The sequence below is a fragment of the Lagopus muta genome, chromosome 15 (genome assembly GCF_023343835.1).
Source record: "Lagopus muta isolate bLagMut1 chromosome 15, bLagMut1 primary, whole genome shotgun sequence".
NCBI lineage: Eukaryota > Metazoa > Chordata > Aves > Galliformes > Phasianidae > Lagopus > Lagopus muta.
Window position 1 is genome coordinate 6,311,931 of NC_064447.1, and position 22,983 is coordinate 6,334,913.

General features: G+C 38.1%; 1 protein-coding gene across 11 annotated transcripts in view; it reads left to right on the forward strand.

The window, feature by feature from the left end:
- Window positions 1-22,124, forward strand: part of CLEC16A (C-type lectin domain containing 16A) — a 62,989-nt gene extending 40,865 nt beyond the window's left edge. The window contains exons 22-25 of one of the 11 annotated variants that reach the window (XM_048962301.1): window positions 6,126-6,272; window positions 11,083-11,206; window positions 14,283-14,359; window positions 15,613-15,725. In XM_048962301.1, the coding sequence (XP_048818258.1) occupies window positions 6,126-6,272; window positions 11,083-11,206; window positions 14,283-14,313 (302 nt within the window). In that variant the 3' untranslated portion in view covers window positions 14,314-14,359; window positions 15,613-15,725. Of the gene's footprint in view, window positions 1-6,125; window positions 6,273-6,554; window positions 7,170-11,078; window positions 14,870-15,612 lie in introns of those variants that run through there. The other 10 variants (XR_007380101.1, XR_007380103.1, XR_007380102.1 and 7 more) reach the window with 10 other exon arrangements.
- The last annotated feature ends 859 nt before the right edge of the window (window positions 22,125-22,983 follow it).

The following is a 22,983-nucleotide window of genomic DNA, read 5'->3' on the forward strand; positions in this document are numbered from 1 at the left end:
GTGCTGTCTTCAAAGAAAGGTCTTTTCTTGCTGTAGTCTTCATGGTGATCCATTTACCAAAACAACTGAACCATAGGTGGTTGAGCAGATTCAACTAGGAGTGTTATATGAGGACAGGAGAGAAAAGAGATGGAAAATTCCAAAGATGGATAGACTGCTGAAGAAAGCATACTATGTAGCTGTACCTGTGTCTGCTGGATTGTTCAGTTGTTTCCCATAAAAGGCACTTTGAAAAACCACTGAGTCTCAGTATGGTCTTTCAGAAAGAAGCTTGGTAATCCTGTGGCAAGCAGAACAGACATGAGCCACTGCAAGAACTAGGGCCAGGCATTGAGGCAGCTGAGTTTTTTGGATGTTAATCCATTCTGAGTTCTGGTCAGCCTATGGTAGTGTATGAGGACAATGTCTCTGGAAAAAAACAGCCATTTATTTCAAGTAGTCAAATACTCAAACAGAGGCGTGTATGGAAGCTTACGCAAGATACTGTCTGAATAGAGCTTAGGGAAGTTCTGGATCTGATGCTGTAGGATACAGTTTTGTTTACTGTTTTGCTGCATGTATTTACTGCAATTTGAAATTAATATCTGTTTTGTTTACCATGGAATACATGGAGCCTTCATGAGCTTGTTATTTAGCTTCCCAGAAGAACTGTCTGCTGTTGCATCTTGACCCACAGCTTTAAAAGTTTTTGTTTTTAATGGAAGTGCAAAAAATCCCATCTGGATGCTGTTTTATGAAGGGCTGTCCTAAGTACGGATTTATTGTTCTTTCCACGTTAGCTGTAGATTTAGAAAATTGTTGGATTTTCAGGCAGGGTGAGTGCTTAAATATTTCCGTTCAGGAAACATTCTCATGCAAACATGCTAGGGCAGTTGATAGAAAAGTTGTCTTAAATATGGTAGTGCTTGCATGAAGCCTATTGCTTTGGAGTAGAGGAATAATCAAGGAGGGAAGAGATTGCTTTTAAATATTTTGAGAAGTTCAGTCTTCAAAATTCTGCTTTGTGTTTATTGACTGCTTGTTGCTTTAGAGAATTGTCTGAGTGAAACTGTACTTGAGTACTTTAGTTTTTGGTTAGCTTTTGGCAGACCATCTGGTGTTACTGTGTGTAACCTCGGTATAACTTAGCTAAAAGATTGTAGAGCATCGATCAACTTGGTTTCTGAAAATAAAGAAAATTATGTATATTAATGGAATGAAGAGATCCTTACCAAACTATCCTATCTTAACTAAAGCAGGTGCCTCCTGGCACAGCTGTTATGTAATTCTTTCAAGTAGTGTTTGTCTTGGATGTGATGAGTAGTAAGTTAAAGTAGGACAAAAGCTTGGTGAAGTGTCATTCACCCATCTAAAATTATGATGCAAGTACTACAGCCGTTCAGATAGCACTGTGTTTCTGCAGGGGGTTTTGAGTCTGGGTCCTGACTGTAAGCATGGGCAGTACAGGGTAAGAGGTAGGACCACACATGAAGCTCAGTTAAGGGCACAACTATGGTTTATCAGCTTTTGTCTGTGTGCCTTCCTTTCTTCATCTATTTTGGCTTTTTTCCTTGTATTGCAGACTGACAGTATGTGTTGCTGTTAAAAGCATTTTCCGAACTTCTCATATCTGTACTTTATAGCTTTCATATGCTTCTTGTAATCTCTTTTTTTATATTTAAATGGGATTTAACATGGAGATTGATTGTCTGCTGCAAGGCGTTGGCAAATTCCCCGTGCAGATGATTCTCTATGAAGAGTGAATCATCCATCCAGTGCCATGGCAGATTGCCCATTTCAAAGAAGAATAAAGTATTACTTGGTGCATTTGCATTTTCAGTGCTTGCTACACAGCAAAGACAGCAAGTAGTAGTACGTTGTTAGGTAGTTCGTGGCATTTGTGTGATGGCAACAGTAAATAATTCAGCAAACTGCCAATGAAAGGGAAAATTTGCCATTCATACTTTCCATGGGAGATTGAGGAAAGCATTGGAAGCAACTAACAGTTGTGGATGCAACTCATACTGAAGGCAAGATGTGCTGCTGAAGAGCTGTTATCAAAGTCTGAAGCAATGAGTAAAAGCTTCTGTCTTCTAGGAGGACTCAGCCTAAGGAAAGTCTCAGTGAGAAAATCGAGGGATCCCTATGGGCACGTTGTTGTTACAGCAGAATGTTGCTTAAGAAACCACAACAAGAGTATGATCTTCTAAGGAAAATATGAAATGAGGGAAGTGTGAGCAGTACAGTGGTATTTGTCATCACTGGAACTGTGCAGGACAGGCAATTCATGAACTGTGCTCCAAGAGTGTATTAAAATTCTAGGAGGTAATTTCATGGTATTCTAAGCAGATAATAAACATTTTGGTTTGTCTAGATTTTTATGATACAGGTGCTATTTGAGGTGAAATAATTTACTACTGTAATAGCAAAACCATGAAAACTCTTAACTTAAAAATTCAGCTGAAAAATCAGATTGAAGGGGAAAAAATGCTAATTGAGAGACACAGCAAAGGGCAACTCACTGGTTTTTCTCTCATGGTAGATATCCAGACTTGTTTAGACATCTGATCACAGTTTGGAGGAGTTGCAAACTTTGAGTCTTTAACATATAGAGATCAACCAAGTGCATGAAGTGCTTCTTGAAGTTTGTCAGAACTGGAGTATTCTCACTGTGAAAGCAAATCTTTTTGTCAGTCCTCGACCTTCTGTCATTTTGCAGAGCAGTATTGTTCTGATAAATCGTTGCAAGAGGTTGACACAAGAACTGAATGCTCTTTCTTCAAAGTCTGCTATAAGCCAGAGCACACTTACTTAATTCTGTCCCTGCAGAAACAAGCTCATTGTGTTGTAAATAGGAACATAAGCTTCAAGGTGGTTTTAATAAGCACTGGAAAATGCAATAACTTCAAATGGCAAACAGAAACATCTGTCATATGTAACTGAACATGATGTCTTAAGGAAATAAAGTAACTTTGAAGTTCCGTGCTTTGGAAACAAGTGGGATTAACTTTTTGGGTTTTTCTTTGCTTGCAGTCCCCAGCTGCAAGCTTCTCTCCTCAAATACAGTGTGTTCTTAAAAGATCGTATTGTAGAGTGTCTGAACTCTTCTAAAGACTCTCTTGTCTTTGACAGATTTCAGCTCAGCATAAACAAAGCCTTCCACACGTATAAACTTTGAATACCTAAAATGTAGTGATAATTTGAAATTGTCACAAGTAAACCACGTCAACCAGACACATTGCTAATGCACTACAGTTCTTCCATACAATATAAATGATTTTAATCCCTCAGGAAATGAAATGGGAAAGAAAGCTTTTTGCTGATATTTGTGTCCAAGTTACGCTTTACCCTATAGAAGGGTGCCATGAAGCTGAGTTCTGTGTCATTCGTCCGGCCTGTCTGGGTGAGGATGGGTGTTTCAAGTCCTGTGAACCAGCTGTGAGCCCATCTCTGCTTGTTCTATTTGGTAGCCAAGCAAAAAAAAAAAAAAACAAAACCCTGCTTGCTGAGGCTTTGGGGCCTCCAGCCAGTGTTGTTACCTGTGCCTGAGATGCAACTTGGCTTTTGCATAGGAAATAGTTATCGCTGTGTTACAGTGGGGAAGGAACTTTGTTTTCAGGACTGTTTCTGTTGGAAAAGTGGAACAGTGAGTGACAGATGAGGAAATCATTCCTAAAGAACCTCTTGTACTCAAACAAAGTGGAAAATCTTGATCAATGTCTTATAAAACTTGCCTGAAAATATGAATAATTTGTCTGTAAGGCTGATATTTTGTTTCTCTGTGGAATAGCTATAGCACAGTTCAAGCAGTGGTGGATTCCAGTCAGCTCTCTTCGTGCTACTGTCTGTAGCTGTATGTTGCCCCGGTTGTCTTTGAGGCTCTCCCAATGGAAGCAGGTTGTGCTATGGGGTAGAGGTTTTGGACATTAATTTTCAAAGACACACTAAAAATAGTGAAGAACGTTAAAATTACATTCTGCAGTTTCTACCCAAACTGGCAACTATCAAATCAGTAATTAGATCAGTTACTGTTCTTTGACTAATAACATCTATCTGGGTGCTCTAAGCAATTTCTAGGTAGTTGGGGGAGCTGCGGGCTGGGTGAAGAAGCCTTTGGAATAAATTAGAGACTTCTTTTGGCCTGTTACTGTAGGAGCACCTTAAAGGCAAATAAGATTATCTGGCTATGCAAGTCTGGTGGCACACACTCTCCTAACTTATGAAGCTACAGTGACTACTGATAATGATTTAAAATGTATTTTGTTTGTTTTCACAAATACAGAATGCTGCAGAAGGAATGCTGAATCCTAGGCAGGTTCCTTTTGAAAAAAAATAAGAACTAGAAAATGACTTTATTGATTGTAACATGCCTTGAAGGACAAATTTCTGTAGCCTGCTGTGAAAGCGCTGCAGGTTCTCAATGTTTTTTAACAACTGTGTGTTATTTATGCTGATCTGACATCTCATATTCTGCAGAGAAGCAAGATTAGGTGATGATCTGTATTAAGTTCCATGTTCTGCTTTGTAGCCTTGATGCAAAGACTTCTTGCATGAAGTTTTCCTGTTTTCTTCACAGTTGAACGCTGCAGCCCGTACTCTGCAGATCGCTTCCTGCTCTGGATTTCTCAGAAACTAACAGTATGCTGGGGATTTCTTTAGCTGTTGTTTTTAGAATTACAAACATTCCTGAAAACTGGCTGTTACCCACTTAGCAGAGCAGGACAGAAATTGTTAGATTGTACAGCATTAATGTTGGAAAGCACCATACATGACTTGATGGGAATCTGAGTTACAGTTTTGAGAAGACACTTAAATGTATTCTTTTTTTTAAATAAAGTAGTATGAGAGCCTAAGAAGATCATTCTGCTGTATCTGCTATATGTTTATAGCTGTGTCTTTAGCTGCTGTTTGGTGGCAAGATTATAATGGGCGTCATAATGTGATGAGTTCATGTAGGCATACAACGTAGATCTTTTTGCATTAGGAACCTTTAAAATGGAATTTTCTGTGAATTTTCACTATAAGAGAAAAAAGGAAGTGTTTAATACCTGAGAATCAGGGGGAAAATGCTGTTTTCATTGCCCTCTGATTACTCTGATCAGTTCATTTCCAGACAGAAAGCATGAGTGTTCATTTATGGAGGGAAATGTTGCAGTGTGCTCCACAGAGGGCTGTAATTGGGTGGGATGCTGATAGCTGGTTTCTTGCAAGGGATCAAATTGAATTTTTATGCAAGAAGCAGTTGACTTTAGATCTTCCTTAATTGTGAGTGCCGAAGTCCGATAAGCGTTGTTGATGTATCTGGAGTCACAGCTATTAAAAATAAGGATTATAATTTGTTAATGTCAACAGTTTTTAATATAGCTTGTTTTCTATGAAGTTATGTTATAATACTTCTCAACTTTAAAAGGAAGATCTTATAGTTCCTTACTGCTACCAAGTGTTCAGCAGATGTTTGCAGTGCTGTAGGATTTACAGGAGACGTCTTTGGGGGCATTTTCTAGTAGAATATGTCTGACTGTCATAGAATGTTCTCTGATAACCAAAAGTGTAAGTTTATGTCATCTTTTGGTTCATTGCATAGTTCTATGCAAATTCTTTTACACAGCATGCATTGAATAACTTGTTTACTTTTGGTTCAGTATAGTATTGTGCAGTGAGTGTGCAATATAGATTCCATGTATTCTTCTCGTCTTGGCTCTCATGTTGGATTTCTGAGACCTTGACCTTCACATCTTTTGTGAATTTCTTCTTACTGCAGTAAGAAAGGTTGCAGAGGCTGTTTTTGTTCACTTTTAACTGATCATTTTCGTTACGTTAAGGAGTACAACCGTTATATATACCCCAAACTGACACGTTTAGACTGTTTGCACAAGCTCTGTTTTTATAATATTTTGCATCATCTAACCTCTATATCCTTGTTCACTGATCTGCACTCATAGGTAGCATCAATGTTCTGAGTAAGATGCATTCAGATTTTCAGACACCTGAGGTGAGGATGAGAGAGAGTACATCCTCTGAGTCACCTGATGGAATTAATATCACTCTGATGCAGTATTCTCTGTTAGTGTTTCTTGATTTGTTCCTGTAGGTGAACTTTGACAAGCTAATTACTTATGGGTAAACTTTCTTGTCCTTTCTTGCAGGCTTTGCTGTAGCCCAGTGTATAAATCAGCACCATCCATCACCACTCTCGTCACCATCGCCGTCCAGTGGCAGTGGGAGTACAGGGCGCTGTGATTCAGTGGCTGCAAGCTCAGCTTCCACTCCTTCTGTTGCACAGAGTCCCTCAGGTATTAAATCACTATTTTCAGCTTAGGCACCAAGAGTTGTGGAGAACCGTAGATGTTTCTGTCAAATGGACTTCTGATGTTATTGAGTTCAACACAGGGTAGGGCTTTATGGTATCAGATCACTTGATCATTTACCTAAATTAGTTAAAGTAGATTGTGGTGCAAATTTTAATGATGTGTTCAGATTTTTCTATTGGATAAGGAGTTACATACTTGGCATCTTTCAGTGACAATCTTAAATACTGGTTAAATGATATCCTGTTTGTCTGATTTGTCTCCTAGCATGTACAATTTGAAGTGTTTTGGTTTTTGTGTCGTCGTTTAAACAGAACTTTGGTTCTGCATAAATTCAGAGCGACATTTGTTTGCCTTAGTGGGTAAGTCTATGTCCACATGAAGCTGCTTTTTTTTTTTTTTTTTTTCCAACTGGGCTTTTGTATATTTATCTGATCCTTCTGTTAATTTTTAACGAGAGTCCAAGTATGAAACACTTTCAAATAACTAAATAACACTCTTGGCTGAACACCACATCTGAGGAGGCTATTTCATTGGAGCTGAAGCAGCCATTTAAATTGACTGATAATATAACTTGCACGAATGTAGCTGGCACGTGTTTGAGTTGGTCAGTAAGTTCAGTGAGATAGTTTATACTGGGATCTCTTGTTGCCTTACAATGACTTAATTCTTCTCCTTTTTGTGTGTGTAGTGTTTACCAGAAATCCAGCAATGATGTTTGTTTTGAAAACAAAATGAATGTGAGGTAGAGAACCTCCAGCTGAAGGCTAAGCAAGAAGTAAATTCTGAAGGGTGCAAATTGAAATGCTTTTACTTTAGAGTTGACCCTACTCTAGTTCTTTCTGGATATTTAAGAAAAAAAAAACAAAAAAAAAAGCCAAAGCAGAATTGACTTGGATTCACAAGGCATTTTCTAACAGCCCCTTCTTGACAGTCTCTTTTGACGTTCATCACTCTGAAATGGTTGTTATGGTTCCCTCAATTAAGACACACCTTTTTGCTTTCATTTAAGTCATGTGAAGATAAAAGGGAGCTTTTTTTGCAGTCTAGTAGGAAGTGATACAATCTGTATTAGGCATTTAGTGTTTTATATGTCACGAAATAACTTTGCTTACTGAACGCTGTCAGGAGATCAGTGTAAATTATACATCCAAAGTGACTATCCTTGCAAGAAGTGCCACTGGAGAAGGGTAAGCAAAAACTGCTTATCAAGTTTATGAATAGATTATAAAGCATTCTAGCATCCAGACACTATATTAAAAAACATTTCTTACTTCAATAAACTAACACACAGTCGCAATATTCCTACAATATGTGCAACTCCAGAATAAAATTGGAGTTGTTTTTCTAAAACATTGGAAGGATCTTATTTTATTTTCGTGGCTAACAGTTACTTGCTGTTATCTGGTCTTTGAAGGCCTAGGATAAATAAGCAGAGATCACACAGTGAAGCACTGTGATTTGACAGAAGTCTCAATATGGATTAGCATTACAGACAGAACATGTTTCACTACACGATTCTCCCTAGCTGTGTGAAAAGTTTCAGCTATTATTTCCCTTACTGTATTTGAATTTTTTGTGATCCAGATTTGAAAAGGCATCTGTGATTTTTAGTGACTAGGAGATAACTGTAAAAGAAATGAAAATTAAAATCTAAATTCTTGCTGTTGCAGTAAGCAACATGTTAGTTCAGAAAAGGATCAAATAAGTCTATCCCATGGAGGTCAGACAGAGGTCTTTCAAGTGCTTTCAAGACTTCTATGAAAAGCTGAATAGATCTGGAGGATGTAATTCCTCATCTAGAAAGAGAGTACCTCATTGGAGAATAGAATATATTATAGTTCCAAAAGGAAAATCTACATAATAAGCTGTTGTTTGTGTATCAAAGTTGTTTATTTGTGCTGCATTTTGAAAAGTGTGATAACAGGATGCTGTTCTGAACTAAATAGTATTACTAATCAAAGTTTGGAAAAGTCTGATTTCTATCTGCACTTTACCAGTTCAGCTGCCAGCGCTTAGTATGACCTCTACATTGTGGCTTCATTGTAGCATGTTCAGAATGCCACATCATACAGGAGAACAGTGTTTGGGTGTTGGATGGTGGTGTTGGTTTTGGTGTAGGATGCTTTGTGTTGTGGGGGTTTTTTTGTTGTTGTTTTGTTTTGCTTTTTTTTTTCTCCATAGGATCTAGGGATTCTGATAGATGCTTTAGGAAGCCTAGTTGTAATGATACTGTTCTGTGTCACATCACTATTTTGGGATTGTAACCTTCAGTAAGGTCTGTGAAAATGAATGTGAGAATTTGCTTCAGCTGCTTCAGCACAGAGTCATCAACTCGCAATGATGTGCTGCAGGGAAGAACTCTGAACAAAGCTCATGGATTTTGTTCTGCTAACTCAGAGGGCAGTAACAAAGAAGACAGTTACTGTATGTACACAGGCAGTTAATTCAGAGCAATGGGTTGATGAACATTTGGTGCTGAGGCTCACATATCAATTCTGCATGGGACTTAAGGGACTTTTTGCTTCAGGCCTTCAAACAGGAAGTAGCAAGTAGCTAATTAGCAGCAAGAAGTTGCTAAGATCTGCTTTATGCTCCAAGGTAGCATTTGAATGCTGCTGCAGTCTGTCACGTTAGAGTCCTTCTCGTTTCCCATTCCATTCAAAATGCACACAAACGTGTTCTTTCTCTGCTCTCAAGTTTTTTGTACCAGCTGATTGGGTTGTTGACCATGGAGAACACGCAAGGTTGCTCAGGAGCTTCAGGCAAGAAGGTCAACTAACCAAAAAAAAGAGATGAATATGTGCATTTCAAGAAAATCACCTCAACAATCTTAAGAACATCAGCTGTTTCTGCTGTAAATTTGAGATCATGCCATCCCAAGATTGTTTATTGACAGACTGAAGGTGTTCAAAATTTGGTACTTGTAATCTACACAGATATTAAGATTGAGAGCATAATACACTGAATTTTACATAGAATATTGATAGATGAGAACAAAATAAAGACACGTTGCGCATTTGTTAGTTGACAAATACAAATGTTACAAGATTATGTATTAACAGGTAAGCAATTAAAAAAAAAAAAGCCTTTGAAAATGTATCACAGAAAATCATGGGTCTTTTGTTTTGTAAAAAATGTTTTCCTTGCTCCATTGTGCATCAAACAGTATCATACTGTGAGAAGGAAGATTAACTGAACTTACACAGAATCATTTGATTGAGTACATTTCACTTAATGGAAGAGAACAACAGTTGCATTAACTACTTTATCGGATGCAAAAGAAGCTTGTATAATTCCTGAGTTTACCAACCATTGTCACAGTACTCTGTGGCATAATTTTTTTTTTCTTAAAGTCCAGCAGCTCCTGCATTTACAATACCTGGGCATTAAGCTTAGCCCTGTTCCTTAAAACTGAAAAAGCAGAGTCCATCCCTTAAAGAAAGAGTAGTCCATGGCAAGATAGGAAAAGTACAGCAGATTCTGCAAATGCTCTGTTAGGTGTTTTTCTTCATATTTACAGTCTTTTTAAAATGAGATGTCCATCTGAAGTGCTGCTCTGCCTACAGTAAAAATGCTCTTGCTAGGCAGATTTTTATCATTAAATTTCTGAACTTAGAATACAGTCTCTTCTTGGCTGCATTTGCTGGAACCGTGAACTTCTCTGAAGTGCTTATTTTTATATAAGCCAAGGATTAAGATAAAGAAGCTGTTACTGTAAGTTAGCAGTCTTCTAGAGTTATGGGTATGTAATGCCATGAGTGTTGTATTTTATCACTTTTTGAGTTGCTTAAAGCTTTAAAATTCATTTGGCTTCAACACTTAAGAAAATGTTTACATTGGAGCAGTGGTTATTGAGGACTCCAGGAGGCAATGATTTTCTATGCCACTGAAGTCTTATTTCATGCTTCTGGCAGATATTAATGGTAAATGGTCTAAAATAAGTATGAAAATCATGTCCCCTGTTGCAGAGAATATTGGATACCATCTGTAAAATAAAACTTAGTATTCCAAGTAGAGGATGCTTGATCAAGGATGGAGAGCCTGTGAGAGCAGTGCCTGCTGTCTTACTGAAACCATCCCTGTCTATTTCTTTTATGATCAGTAATGTAAATGTGGTATGATCTGTTCTCCAATGCTAGTAATTTTATAATTAGGCAAGTAACTAGTTTTTTGTTTCTAGAAAGTTTCTTACTCAGAAGCTTTCTATGCACCAAGCACCATCATCTTAACTGCTGCTATCTTTTAAAGTGCTGTATTTGCCTTTGTTTTAATCCAAGTATAATACTTCAGTGTCACTTCTTAGAACAGTAGCACTGAGTGGGCTGAAGTATTATCATCTGTGCTGTGGGGCACCTCATGTAATTTATTGCCAGTGGGAATCCAAATAATGCTATATTACTAGAATTTGTAATAGATAGCTTTTCTCAAGGTTTTGTAGCACGTATGTAGTTTGTGATGAAAAAGCCCACAGGTATTGCCTCCGTGTAATGCTGTCAGACCTCAGGTAGTCCAAACTGCATTATGTATGTTTCCAGATAGGTAAGGAAACAGTAACTTCACTCATTATTTCTAAAGAATGACTACTTCTAGCTGCAGAACTGTTTCCCAAACTTAAAAAGACTCGTTGAGGTCTCAAGTTGTGTTGGAGATACCAGCAGTTACAGATGCGTCCTCGTCACTTTTAATCTTGTTGCTGCTCTAACATTTATCCTTTGTCTTCATTCCAGTTTCCCTTCCTTGTTTCACTGTTACAGCCTTGGTATGATATATCGCTGTGTTTTCCTCTAGTAAGGTCTGGCAGGAAAGGACGACGGCGGGTGTTTAGTCTGTCGGAGGCTGACAGTCACGGTGGACACTGGGTTTAGGTCTTCAAGCAGCAGCTGCAACCGAAACTCACGCAATATCCATTCAGGCAGGTTCCTCCATAAGATTTCAAAAGCCCGTAAAGTTAATAGAGCATGCTTGGTTTCCATGCTTGCAGTAGTGGCAGTGAGGTAGGAAATTGAAGAAAGCATCATTAATATTTGACTGTACTGATTTGGGGGAGAATTGTGCTGCAATTTCTGGATTTCAGCTGTTTCTGAAAGTCTTACCTACAGTTTCTCCCGTATTTCATGGCTCTCTCCCCAGAAACTGCAATTCTGCATACCACAAAATGATCTATCGAACTTCCAGCTTCAAAGCAGCCATGTCTTCATTTGCACAGGGGCAGCCATGGCTGTAGTGGAATTTAGCACAGGGTCCAGAATGGACAGTAACGCAGGTATTTGCTAGCAGCAAGAAATTTATAACTCAGGTAAAACAGAGACAACACTCAGTATAAGATTGTCCTCAGACTGTGATGGTACAAACTTGCTTCTTTTTATCATCAGACTCAGGCAAATGGATTTATGGACTGCTTGTCTGCCTGAAGGATTGGGGAGGGGAAGCATAAACAGAAAGGATGGAAGTAGGCTTCAGACTGGTTCTCAGTTCTGTAACCTGTGTTGAGTCTAATTTTCTTTTTTCACCACCATGGCATAAAAATATTTTACTCTGTTAATATTATAGAAATACTATTTTTCATTTATTAAACTTGCTTTGTGTCTTTTTACTTAATGTACCGTTATTTATATTTTTGTTTATCCTTTTATTGTATATAGCTGTACAGTTTAAGGTGCTTTTCTGTAGATTATATTCATTCTTACCTTTTTCTATTCTCTCCTATCTTTTTTCCCTAATAACCATTATAGCATAAGATGATATAACAGAAGTGTTTTGTTTCTGTAATGATAACCTTGGTAGTACTATAGAAGTGCTGAACAAAATCTGAGGGTGCTGAATCCTTCACAGCTGTGGACAGCTGGTGTCACCCAATGCTTTGCAAAGTTACACCGTGGTTTTGAATCTTGTTTGGTACTTGAATTCCAGTCTGACATTTTTTTGTCAGAACACTTCTGTTTGAACACGTGAGCTGGGGAGAGGTAAATAGGCATTTTTCCCATATTGGGTGGTAACTTTGTCACGTTGAAGAGTATGTTTCAGAGACCAGATTTTATTCAGGTAAAAATGACAATTGTCATTATTTTTGCTCTTTCTATCCAAAAGTAAACTGGAACCAAATTTGAGAAGTTGGGTCTTTTTGAAAGCTACTCAGTATTACTGTATGCAGTGAAGATGTAAGTTACAGATAGTGAGTAGGGATATATAGCAGATATATATACATATAGCAGACTGGGTGCCTTGATACCCCTGAATCGATAGCTTGCTAACTATCTAGTTTTTAAAGACAGTCATTCTTGTAATAATCCATTCATAATTTTTTTCCAGTTGGAGGATATATATTTTTTTCCAATTGATTTTCCCAATTTCAGAGACAGACAGTTCAGATCATACATAAATGCATGGATATTTATTTGGATCCTTCGCTGAATTGTACATGAGTTCAAAACAGCTCCAAAATTATGAGCTTCCAAGGTTTTCTTACTTGGAATTATTGACCTGAAGTGATGCATTCAGTTAAACTGGGAGGTACATGTGAAAATCTCCTACATCAACACAGCACTCTGTTGCTGTTTTGTTTTTTTAATTGTAATACTCTTTATATTCCAAATTTTCATTCCAAGATGCTGGATTTCCTACTCCATTTAGCACTTCATCAACACTCTGATTTTATTTTTTTTTCTATTCCTGCATCCAAAACATTTGGGAGATTGTAATAATGATGATGAACACATAAAGCTCTGTGCCCACCTGAAGGCCCAGTGAATCTGAGTGCTCAGTCCTGAAGATGCAGGTGCCAGTCTGGCAGGCAGTGATCTCTGGCTGTTACAGCTGTGACTGAAGGGTTGGTTTTCAGATACCAATCATTCCAGTAGAGATGATGTGTTGCAAAATAGCACCCAGAGCTGTTGGCCTTTTCCAGAAGGTTAAAACTTCTTTTTCTTTTTTTCTTTTTCCCCTCTCGTTCTGCACTGATATTTACTCCCTGCCCCTGTGAGCACTAAGTGGTGCCTGGCTGCTCCCTGGGCATTCTGGCAGGGATGCTCTCACTGCTGCCCTTCAGTGCAGTGACAGGAGCGACATTCTGACAGCGACTAATGGAAGATGGAAAGTAGAGGGGAGAGACTTACTGCTATCAATAATAAATAAAACCCTCCCCAAAAAGCACGGAAGAGCTCTGCTGTTGTCTTTTCTGCTTATGAGATGCTAGACACCGAGTTTGTTCTGCTTACATTTCTTGATACCATCTCTTTGTCTTTTTTTCTGAATGCACTGTAGGACCTTCAAATAGAAAATATGGTGGATTTTGACTCCAGATAATTTTCTAATGAAGTTTTTTCTAAATGTTTTTTTCTTATAGTAAGAAGGGATTCACTTCAGTCATTTAGATCCTGTGTGAAAAGATTAGGGACAGTGTAGTGTAATGAAATGTCAGCTTTTCAGTGAATTAAAGTTATATGGAAATGCACTGATATTTTCTCGGGAGAGGGGGCCTGAATATATAAGAAGTGAAACTCCAGAACCAGGAGTGAAATAGCAGCAGTAGAGACCTGACACATTATGCCATTCCTGAGCAGAACACCACTGGCTGACAGTACTTTATTTACCAGAATTTCTCAGTCTGCTGCTTGAATCTTGGTGAATTCTTACTATTAAAAAAAAGTCTTGGCAAAGTGTTTGATTTTCTTTTTAAGGTTTTGTGAGCTTAGAAGTTAAAACCACTGCAAAGAGACTGTATTTTTTTAAATATTGAAGTGTTAGCATTTATTTTGGAATTCAGAGGAATGAATTGTTGCCTGATTTTAAAGTTCTTAGCAATTCATTTTCCATGCAAGCCTTGCATCACTTCTGTTATCAGCTGCCAAGTTTTGTCTAAAGCTTCGTGACACCTAAGAAGAATAATCTGCAGAGTTACTTGAATTTCTCCTTACTTTTAACAATAAGTAGTAATGGCCTTTTTGTTTCAAAGACTGTCCTTTTAAATCTAAATTTTGTTTTCCTTAAAGCAAGAAGCTTTAGCTACAGATTCAGGAAAAAGTAAAATTGAATGATTTTCGAAGTGAGAGTGCACCTTTGTTTGGGGAAAGGTAAAATAATAAACATAATAATAATAACAACCAACAAAACTGTCTTTTACTGCTGTCTCACTGATGTCTTACTGATGCTCATTCCATTCTAAGCTTTGTTTTTCTTTGTTGATGTGGTTTTTTGTTTGTATTTTTTTTCTCCCTTATGTTCACATTTTCTGTTTTATTTTTACAGAAATAATTGGAATTATATTGAAAGTGAAATATTTTAAGGTTACTGTGTATTAAAACCAGAGTTCAATTCCTGGTCTCTGTATTCACACTACACTGCCTTGTAGCCTTTTCTGCAGATGCCTGTACACTTGAACACATGCTGTTTTTTAACACAAGCTCTAAATGGTCTGTCTTGAAGCTGGATACCTGTTACTTTAATGGCATCTATTACTAGTCTGAAAAGAAGATAAATTTGTGGGCATACTCGCTCATACAAGGCTGTACCCCCTGATCTGGGACATTCGCTGTCCATCTGTGCCAAATGAGCAGCTTACTTGTCGGTTAGCAGGATTTTAAGGGGAAAAAAAATAAAAGGACAAGACAAGTAAATGTTTTATTTCATTGTGAAGGAAGTGCCAGCAGCATATCTGTTTCCTGTAGTATGTAGTGGCTCATTCCCAGTTCTATCCCTGTTGCATGCTCCAGCTATGAGCACAAAATTTCATTTAAAAGCCTACATAAAAACAGGCTTATTTTGTGGCACCTTCATTACCATAAGCACATAATTCTCCTTTTTGTCCTTTCATAGTTGTAGTTTCTATGACTGAGATGTCATTTTAAACTGAATCTAGAGAATGGAATGAGTGAACAACTTCCAAATCTTTGTTTTTAAAACAATAAATAGGTGTTCTCTTGGGCAGATTGGTTATACAGGGGTTCTTTACTAATTCTGAAGAGCTTCCAGGTATGGGGCACTTAATTTTGTTTAGACTGTGCTAAAGTCTGGGGAGGCTTTCTTACTCTTCCCCTCTGTTTCCTCTCTTTAGGAATATTTGCCGTATTGCTGTACAGTATAAGATGTGTGAATGTTCTGGTTTCTGATGTGAAAAGTTTAGTGCTGGCATTTGATATCGTGCCATATTTTACATGTTGTTTCTAATTACTAAAAAGCAAATTTTTAAGCACAGTGCTTCATAGCACTACATTTTCCACCCAAGTATTCTTAAATATTCATGAAGTACAGTACACTCTTTGGCTTAATGAATGTACATGCTAAGTTGAATCTAATATTGATTCTTTCTTGATGTTTTCTTTAATAGATGACTCTCCAGCTCCCGAGCAGCCCCGCACAACTGTTTCTGGTCAGATGACGTTGACTGATGAAACTCTTTCAGCTGTCTCAAAGTCTAGCAAGAGTGCTGTAAAAAACAGTGACATAGAAACAGCAAACCTGTCCCCTAGCCTGATTCCTGCACAGCAGCCCACAATATCATTAATATCAGATGACAATACAGATGCACTAAGTGTAGAGTCGCTCACACTGGTCCCACCGGTCGATTCGCACAGTATTCGTACGTTCAGCTGCATTCCTCAGCCATCTTTGCAGTCTGAGCTTGAAGATTGCAAGGTAAAAGAGATAGAAGATGAGTGTTCTGACTAAGTTTACCCACAGACTGTGATAAGCAGTGATGCAAATTAACCAAATTCTTCATTGTATTTTTGTTTCTTCGGGAGCACAAGATACTTCCTGCAGCATCAGAGACATCTGGTCTGCAAGAAGAGGCCCAGCGATGAAAGAATGTGGGCAGCTTTTAGAATAAGCATCAGATGTTTGGCATATTTAAACCAGGGGAAGAAAAGAAACTGGATTGGACATTTCCCTAGCCATTTCTGTTGTACAAGAGCACCTACTTTCTTCCTATTATCAAATAAAGATCCAGCTGCAGTAACCTTATAGTCAAAGACCTACAGTGCTAAGGAAAAGCGAAGACATTTTTGGATACCTGGCTTCAAGATGTTGAATTGCTACTTCTTTGAAACTGGAGGCATATTGTTCACCAGGAACAGTAGTATAAAGTACTTTACTTTATAGTACAAAGATTCCATTTCCATTTGTTTCATTGTTTTTTATTCTGATCTCATTCAGCTTTTGGAGGCCTCTATGATACCAGCAGGCTCGCCCCTTTCTGTGTTGTGTTCACAGGACTCCAAGGTTCAGTGCTTTGTTTCCCATGTGTAATATTTATTTCAAAGTCTGATTCAAAGCAAGATGCATCTAAAAATATTTTTTTCATAAGGTAAAACTCTGAAACTTAATATGAGAATTGCTTAGTCATATGATTGCAAGACATTTTTGAAACATTTTTAGTCTTTGCTTAACTAGCTACAAAGATAAGAAATATTTTAATATCTACTGCTTGTTTGCTCACTTCTGACAGTCAAATTGCTCTGAGGAATGATGGTATGATGATACCCCTTCTACTGAAGAACAGCTAGAAGCAGACAGAGGCACTTTTATTCTTAAAAGGTTTGGGGGGTTTTGTTATTGGAGATCTTTCTTGTTGGTGTCTTTGGGTTTTGTTGGTTTTTTGTGTTTGTTTTTTTTTTTTTATTATTTGTCTGTTTGTTTCTCATCTTCCCATGGGAATAGTTCTAGTAATTTCTTTTCAAGTCTGAAAATGAAAGAGAAAGCTATTGTTGGTGGTTTTTTTTTCCCGTTTTAAAGTATCACCAAAAGAAATTACAGCACAAAAGCAATCGAGTTTGTTTGCCTTACGTTGCCTCATAGATCTTGAATCTGATTTGACAGTAAGCAGTGAAGAAATGTGAATTCAAGTTTGGAATGCTCTTTGCTGATTTTTATACATAATTTACTGTGAATGGTAAATTAAAGCTTTCTGATCAATTTCCATACGTAGTAAGCTGAGCTGGTAGAAAAAAAGAGCAGAGTGTCCATGTTGGTCTGTGTATTACACTGAGTGCTGTCAAACATTGAAGTCTACTGTAAACTTGCTGTTGTGATTTCCATCATCAGTGCAATCAGTTTCCTGGTTCTGCCTCTACTAACATTGATTTCTTATCAAATAGGTGAATCTGAAAAGTTCTTGCCTACTTTCCCATCTTAATGTATCTCTTCCTTGCTGTCAGGTAGAACACTTGATTTATGTGTTACATTTATGAGATCTAATAATCCACAAGTGTATCTTGACTTGCTTTTCAGTCTTTTCCTTCATGTAAAACGTGTATAAGGTGCCTGCTATTGAAAAACAGCATCTTTTTAACTCCCTTATTAGCTTTTGCATGCAGTTTTATTGATTTCTGATTTTCTGTGGCTTCTATTTTGTCTCAAATTGAGTTACCAAATATTCCGACCATTCCAGAATGGCACAAAATCTAAAATGAAATGAGAGAATTAGGTGCTCTTAACACTGTTATGGGTGTATGGTGGTGAGAATTTGGCCTTGCTGCTGGAGTAAGAGGCCATGATTTTGGGTTTAGCTTTTTTCCATGTGCTTAGGGTAAGTTTATACTGCAGTCACTGTTGTGGCTAATGTACATGTATCTGAACAAGTAGCAATTTGGGCAGAAGGACCACATAAATAAATTTTTATTAGCTGAATTTCCTGCAGTCTAGACTTCCTCCACCATGTTGCAGCATTACACTGTGGCCCCAGTAATACTCTAAAGATCATTATAAAAAATGATGCCTTAATTGGAAAGCATTTTATGTTAGCTGTTAACCTTAACTCTTGACCTGGATTACAGAAAATGCCACTGTGCGGGCTGAGTTCCCCTAAATAGTATTAATTCTAGACAGGAAAACCTTGATCTTTATTTATCTAATTTAAAATTTAGGTCTAGCAAGATTAGGGCCATTCACAGAGGGACTTTTAACAGGCATGCATAATCTCACCCTTGAGCCACACTGCACGAGAAATGGTGATGAAAGAAAGGTGACTTTGTGCTTTTCATTGCCTTGGAGTGGTGGTTCAATCCCACAACCAGGTGTTTCCTGTGCAGCTCTCAGTAGGCAACTGAGGTACTGTTATGTGTGTACAGTTTGACTGCACTTCATGCTGCATTACAGGCTCTGGAGATGCTGCAGTACGTCATCTGGCAATCTTATCTCCGTGAGTTGTGTTGTTACTAATCTACAATTCCTTGAAGAGTATCATATCTGTCTCTTATCAGAAAAACTCAAAGGCTATTTCCTTATCCTCGTTTCACTGTAAAAAGGAAACTCGACCAAGAAAGCATTAGCACATCAGCCACAAATACACCTTCTTCTAAAACAGAAGTTGATGTGAGTCAGTGTAGCATCACTCTGTTTAACCGAATCCAAACACCAAGTTGCAAATGAGAGCAGCAGCTGAACTACTGTCCATTCTTGCTCTTTCAGTGCAATACTGCAGGCCAAAGGGGAGAAAATGAGAAAAATGCTGATATGTTGTGAGGTGGTAAATGCTCGGCATGTTTTGTAGAGGCTGTGCCTATCTTGAGCCATATTCTGATACCATAAAACATCTCTAATAGTCCTTTCCTTTTGAGAAGAGACACCAAAAACACCAAGGCCTGCTGCATGTTGCTTTGTGTTGTGATCTGTGTCTCACTGTATTGAGTTTTACCAGGATAGCAGTTGCTTAGTGTCACAGCCTCTTGCAGGTCCTTTTGCTGTTCTGTAGCACGGTGGGCAGCAATGGACAGGGCTCCAGCGTTTCCTTTGTGAACAGAACAGTGGCAGCATGCGTGTGGTGAAGGAGTGCTCAGTTCCAGTGTCTGCCTTACTAGTGGGTGATGCTTGTAGTATAAACCTGTGTACAATAATTTCTTTCTTGGATATTTACAAGAATCTGAAATTCTTGGATATAGGAAGAAACCTAACATTTAGCTTTCTGCCCTGTTTTTCACTAGCTATGTGGGTTAAAACAAATTTACTAGAAGTACAGTCATACGTATTAATACTGGAGGCTGTATTTTGTGCATAGTCATGAATTATGCTGTAAAGAGTGAGCTCATCCTTCACAGCTCACTCATAAAGTGATTCTGTGAATTCATGATGAACTAAAATTCTGACTTCTGTTCCTTAAATTAATCTGACCTTATAAAATTACACCTGTTAAAGAAACTCCATAATGCTTTTCACTGTAGAGAAACTTGCAGCTGTGCTGTAAAGTCATTTGTTGAGAAAAAAAAAATCAGTAATATCTTCCAGAATTGATTTACTCTTCTGAAATATTCTTGAAGTATGGACATACAGCACTTTAAAACCCTTCTTCCTTCTCTAGAATTTAGGACTCCACGTTAGTTGGTAATCAGAGTTTGAGTCTGTGTCCAGTTATTCATAGAAACCCTTTGTCCCATGTTGACAGAATACAGGGGGAAATAATGTTTTTCTGTGGATTTGAAGGATTCTTCTGTGTAAAATTTTAAAAATCAATGCTTAAAATAATCTATGGCAGCATCAGCAATCGTTAGGCTTGAAGTTACTGTGACTTTTTTCTTATTAAGCAGTAAGACATGAGTAGCTGTAATTGTCACGCTTACAGCAAGGAGCCTCAGATGCTTACTGATTACAGAGCTCAATAATTGCCATGCAGCTGAGGGTCGTTTTGCTAGCAGGAAATGGGTTTCTTTTTCTCCTGAAGTAAATGAAACATAAAATTCTCTGCTTGAAGCCATGGGGAAGCTGTAAGACAAACAGGTTGAGCTTTGTGTAAATGTGAAGTCATTTTGTGAAAGTGAACACAGGACTTGAATCGCATGGTGCTGTTGGTGCTCTGGTGTTATTGGTCACTCTTTTGCTGCACAGGTGTTAGAGGTAAACACAAAATAGCCTAATGAGCACTCTTGCAAAAGAAAAAAAAGTCATGTTAAGAATTCAGGCGCTGTCCTTGCTATCCAGCTCAACTAAGCAGGTAGAGCTATATGGAGATTTGCTCGTAAAAGAACACTGTGCTAACAGGTGTCACCTGGAAAACTTCACCTTATAGTCTTAGGGTTGAGTGAGAGATTCAGGAAGAGGCATGAAATCAAGGCATCATAGAGATCTGGGCATTTTCCCTAAAAAGCGGTAACTCTCCTTAATAAGGTTCCTACCCATTTTCAGGCATCCTGGCCATAGGCACCTGATATGTTTGGGAAGTTCTGAACTGTTGCTGTCGCTCTTTGCTGACTGCAGGGCATCGTTCTCCTGGGCACTGCTCTTCCATTATCTCTGAGTTTTTGGAGTGATTTCCTGTGCTTTGTGCTCTGGTGCTCTGATCTTTCCTACACGTCTGCATCATGAATTACAAAAATACGTAACAACTCTGTCTGTCTCCTCTCAGCTCCAGCAAAGCTGATGGTGATCTAAGCAGAGCCTGCTGGGGTAGAGCTGTCTAAGGAGGTGGGGAGGGGGGGAATACTTGTGCTTTTTTTCTGCTGTTCTGGAATTTTTGAGCAGCAATAGAAATGTGGGACATGAAGCTCTGGACTGAGTCTCAAACAGAAGGTTATTTCATACGGAAAAATATTTTTATATCACATTTGTACAAAATTTTCCCTATTTTGGTCTCCCAGAATTTTTAAGGATATGCACATTGCTCAAACTTGATTTCTTTTGCGGGATGTTTTAAATTGTGTGTTATGTTTGCTAATGTATTGCAAATGTAAAGCTAAGTTTTGCATGTCTAATAAACATGCACTGTGGCAGTATGTGTTTTGTTTGGCTAACTTGAAGTCAGTGCTTCTTAATGAATATGGAAAGAAATTTGAGTCATTGTTGTGACTGTCTCTTGAGCATAAATGAATGTGTGGAGCGTGTTTATTTAAAAAGGGCTTAACTAAGTAATGACAAGGAATACTTGTTGATGACAAAGGTTAGAGTTAAAGCTCAGCTTAGTATATGGTGTTCTCAGGATTTTTTTAATGTTGTGATCTTAAAATAATCAAGATTTTTTTTGTCATCTTTTGGCCGTGGACACTCATACCTGGTGTAAAATGGGCTTAAGACGTGGTAACAGCAATCTGATACTCAGGTCTCTATGAGATGAGAGTCTGAGTGTGTGGGAATGTATTTAAATACTTCTGCCACAGTTCTTACAGTGAACGTAAGGATAGTTTTTGAAGAGGAGTGAGAATAGCTTCAAGCTTCTACATTTATGGACTGTTAGGATTTCTAGGAGCTTTGTTTTACCTGTGGTAGCGCTGAAGAACAGATGGTTACATCTCTAGGGGACCTGCTGGGAGCATTTTCAGCTTTAGGGACTGGCTTTAGGCATCTCCACTTGTGAATGTGTGTTGATGTTTTGTTGCAAACTTTTTGCTTCCTTTTGAGCTGTTTTGCAAGTTGGATTGTTTCAGGTGCAAAGGGAAATGTATTTTTCTAGAAGAATGATTGTATCTGGGCTTTGTATACTAAAGCATTTAATGAACATGAAAGTCTGTCCTCCTATGAAATACATTTCAAAAATGTCTGAAATGTGCTTCACTAAAAAAAATGTCCTGAATGTGCACTTCTACGTTTAAATGGAAAGAAGTCTAAACACAAGGTGAATGGGATTCCAAAATGTCTTTTCTACAGGCAATAAGTATTAATTATTTAATGTAAGTTATGTTATACATTTGGAGTAAGTGTGATGATATTTTATGTTAATTTAAATAAAAATGTATATAAGTGGGAGGGGACTGAACTTAGAAAGTATTGCTGTATATCTTTGAAATCCAGATTTCTAAGCTGAGTCTGTATTTGCTGGCACTGATCATGTCCTGGCTATTGAAAACCTGGACAAGAGTGAACAAAACACCTTTCTTTGTAAATGGAACTTGGCAATAAAGATGGTGTTACTGAGAACCTTCCCTTTCATGTTCTGTTGCTAGATTAGATGCACAAGGACGTCCAATGGCAGTGAAATGCACAACTTGCAGAAGTGTGCTCCTGTTAAGAAGAATGGTGCATGAGAGTTGGGCATATTAATCTTCTAGCTGAAAACTGAAATAGCCAAGGTAATTTTGTGTTGTGTATGCAGGAAATAGCATGCACAAGGGAGCAGAAATGAAACCCACCGGGGTGATGGAAAACAGACAAGATCCAGGGCTGAGAGTGGCTGGGAACCACTTTGAACGTGTCCTTTTGCCTGTCGTGTGTGATTTCTTCCCCACATATATCCTCGCACCCTCTGCCTCTTTCCTGGTGCGTGTTGCCAGTTCACTTCATGGATTAAATCCAACTGAGTTATTACTTGAAATCTTGTTAATTAGACTCTCCATCTATGGGAATTAATTACAGTCAATATATGTTCCTTATGAGATGTTATTTTGCAAACTAGGCATTGCTCCAGAAGCTTTCTTGAGTAGAAATTAAATCCCATTGTACCATGAAACAAGCAAGCTAGATATAAGAGAGGAGATAATACTGTGATTTACTGTAAGATGCAAATATTAAAATGTGGTGTAGGGGGGGGTAAAAAAGAGCTTAAATCTGCTACTGGCATTTGGACTTCTGATGTGCCAATAGTACTTCCTAATTCATGGCCTCCCTTTCATTTGGAACAGCTTGGGGCTTCCTGTAACCTTCTTATAGCTCAGGACATCTGCAGCCTTTTGTCTTTTGCATTTCCTCTGTTTCTGATGAGGTCTTCATAATTCAGTCTAACGGTTATAAATAAGAAAGTGAAAGTGTGTCAAAGCATGATCCATGCCTTTATCATAGT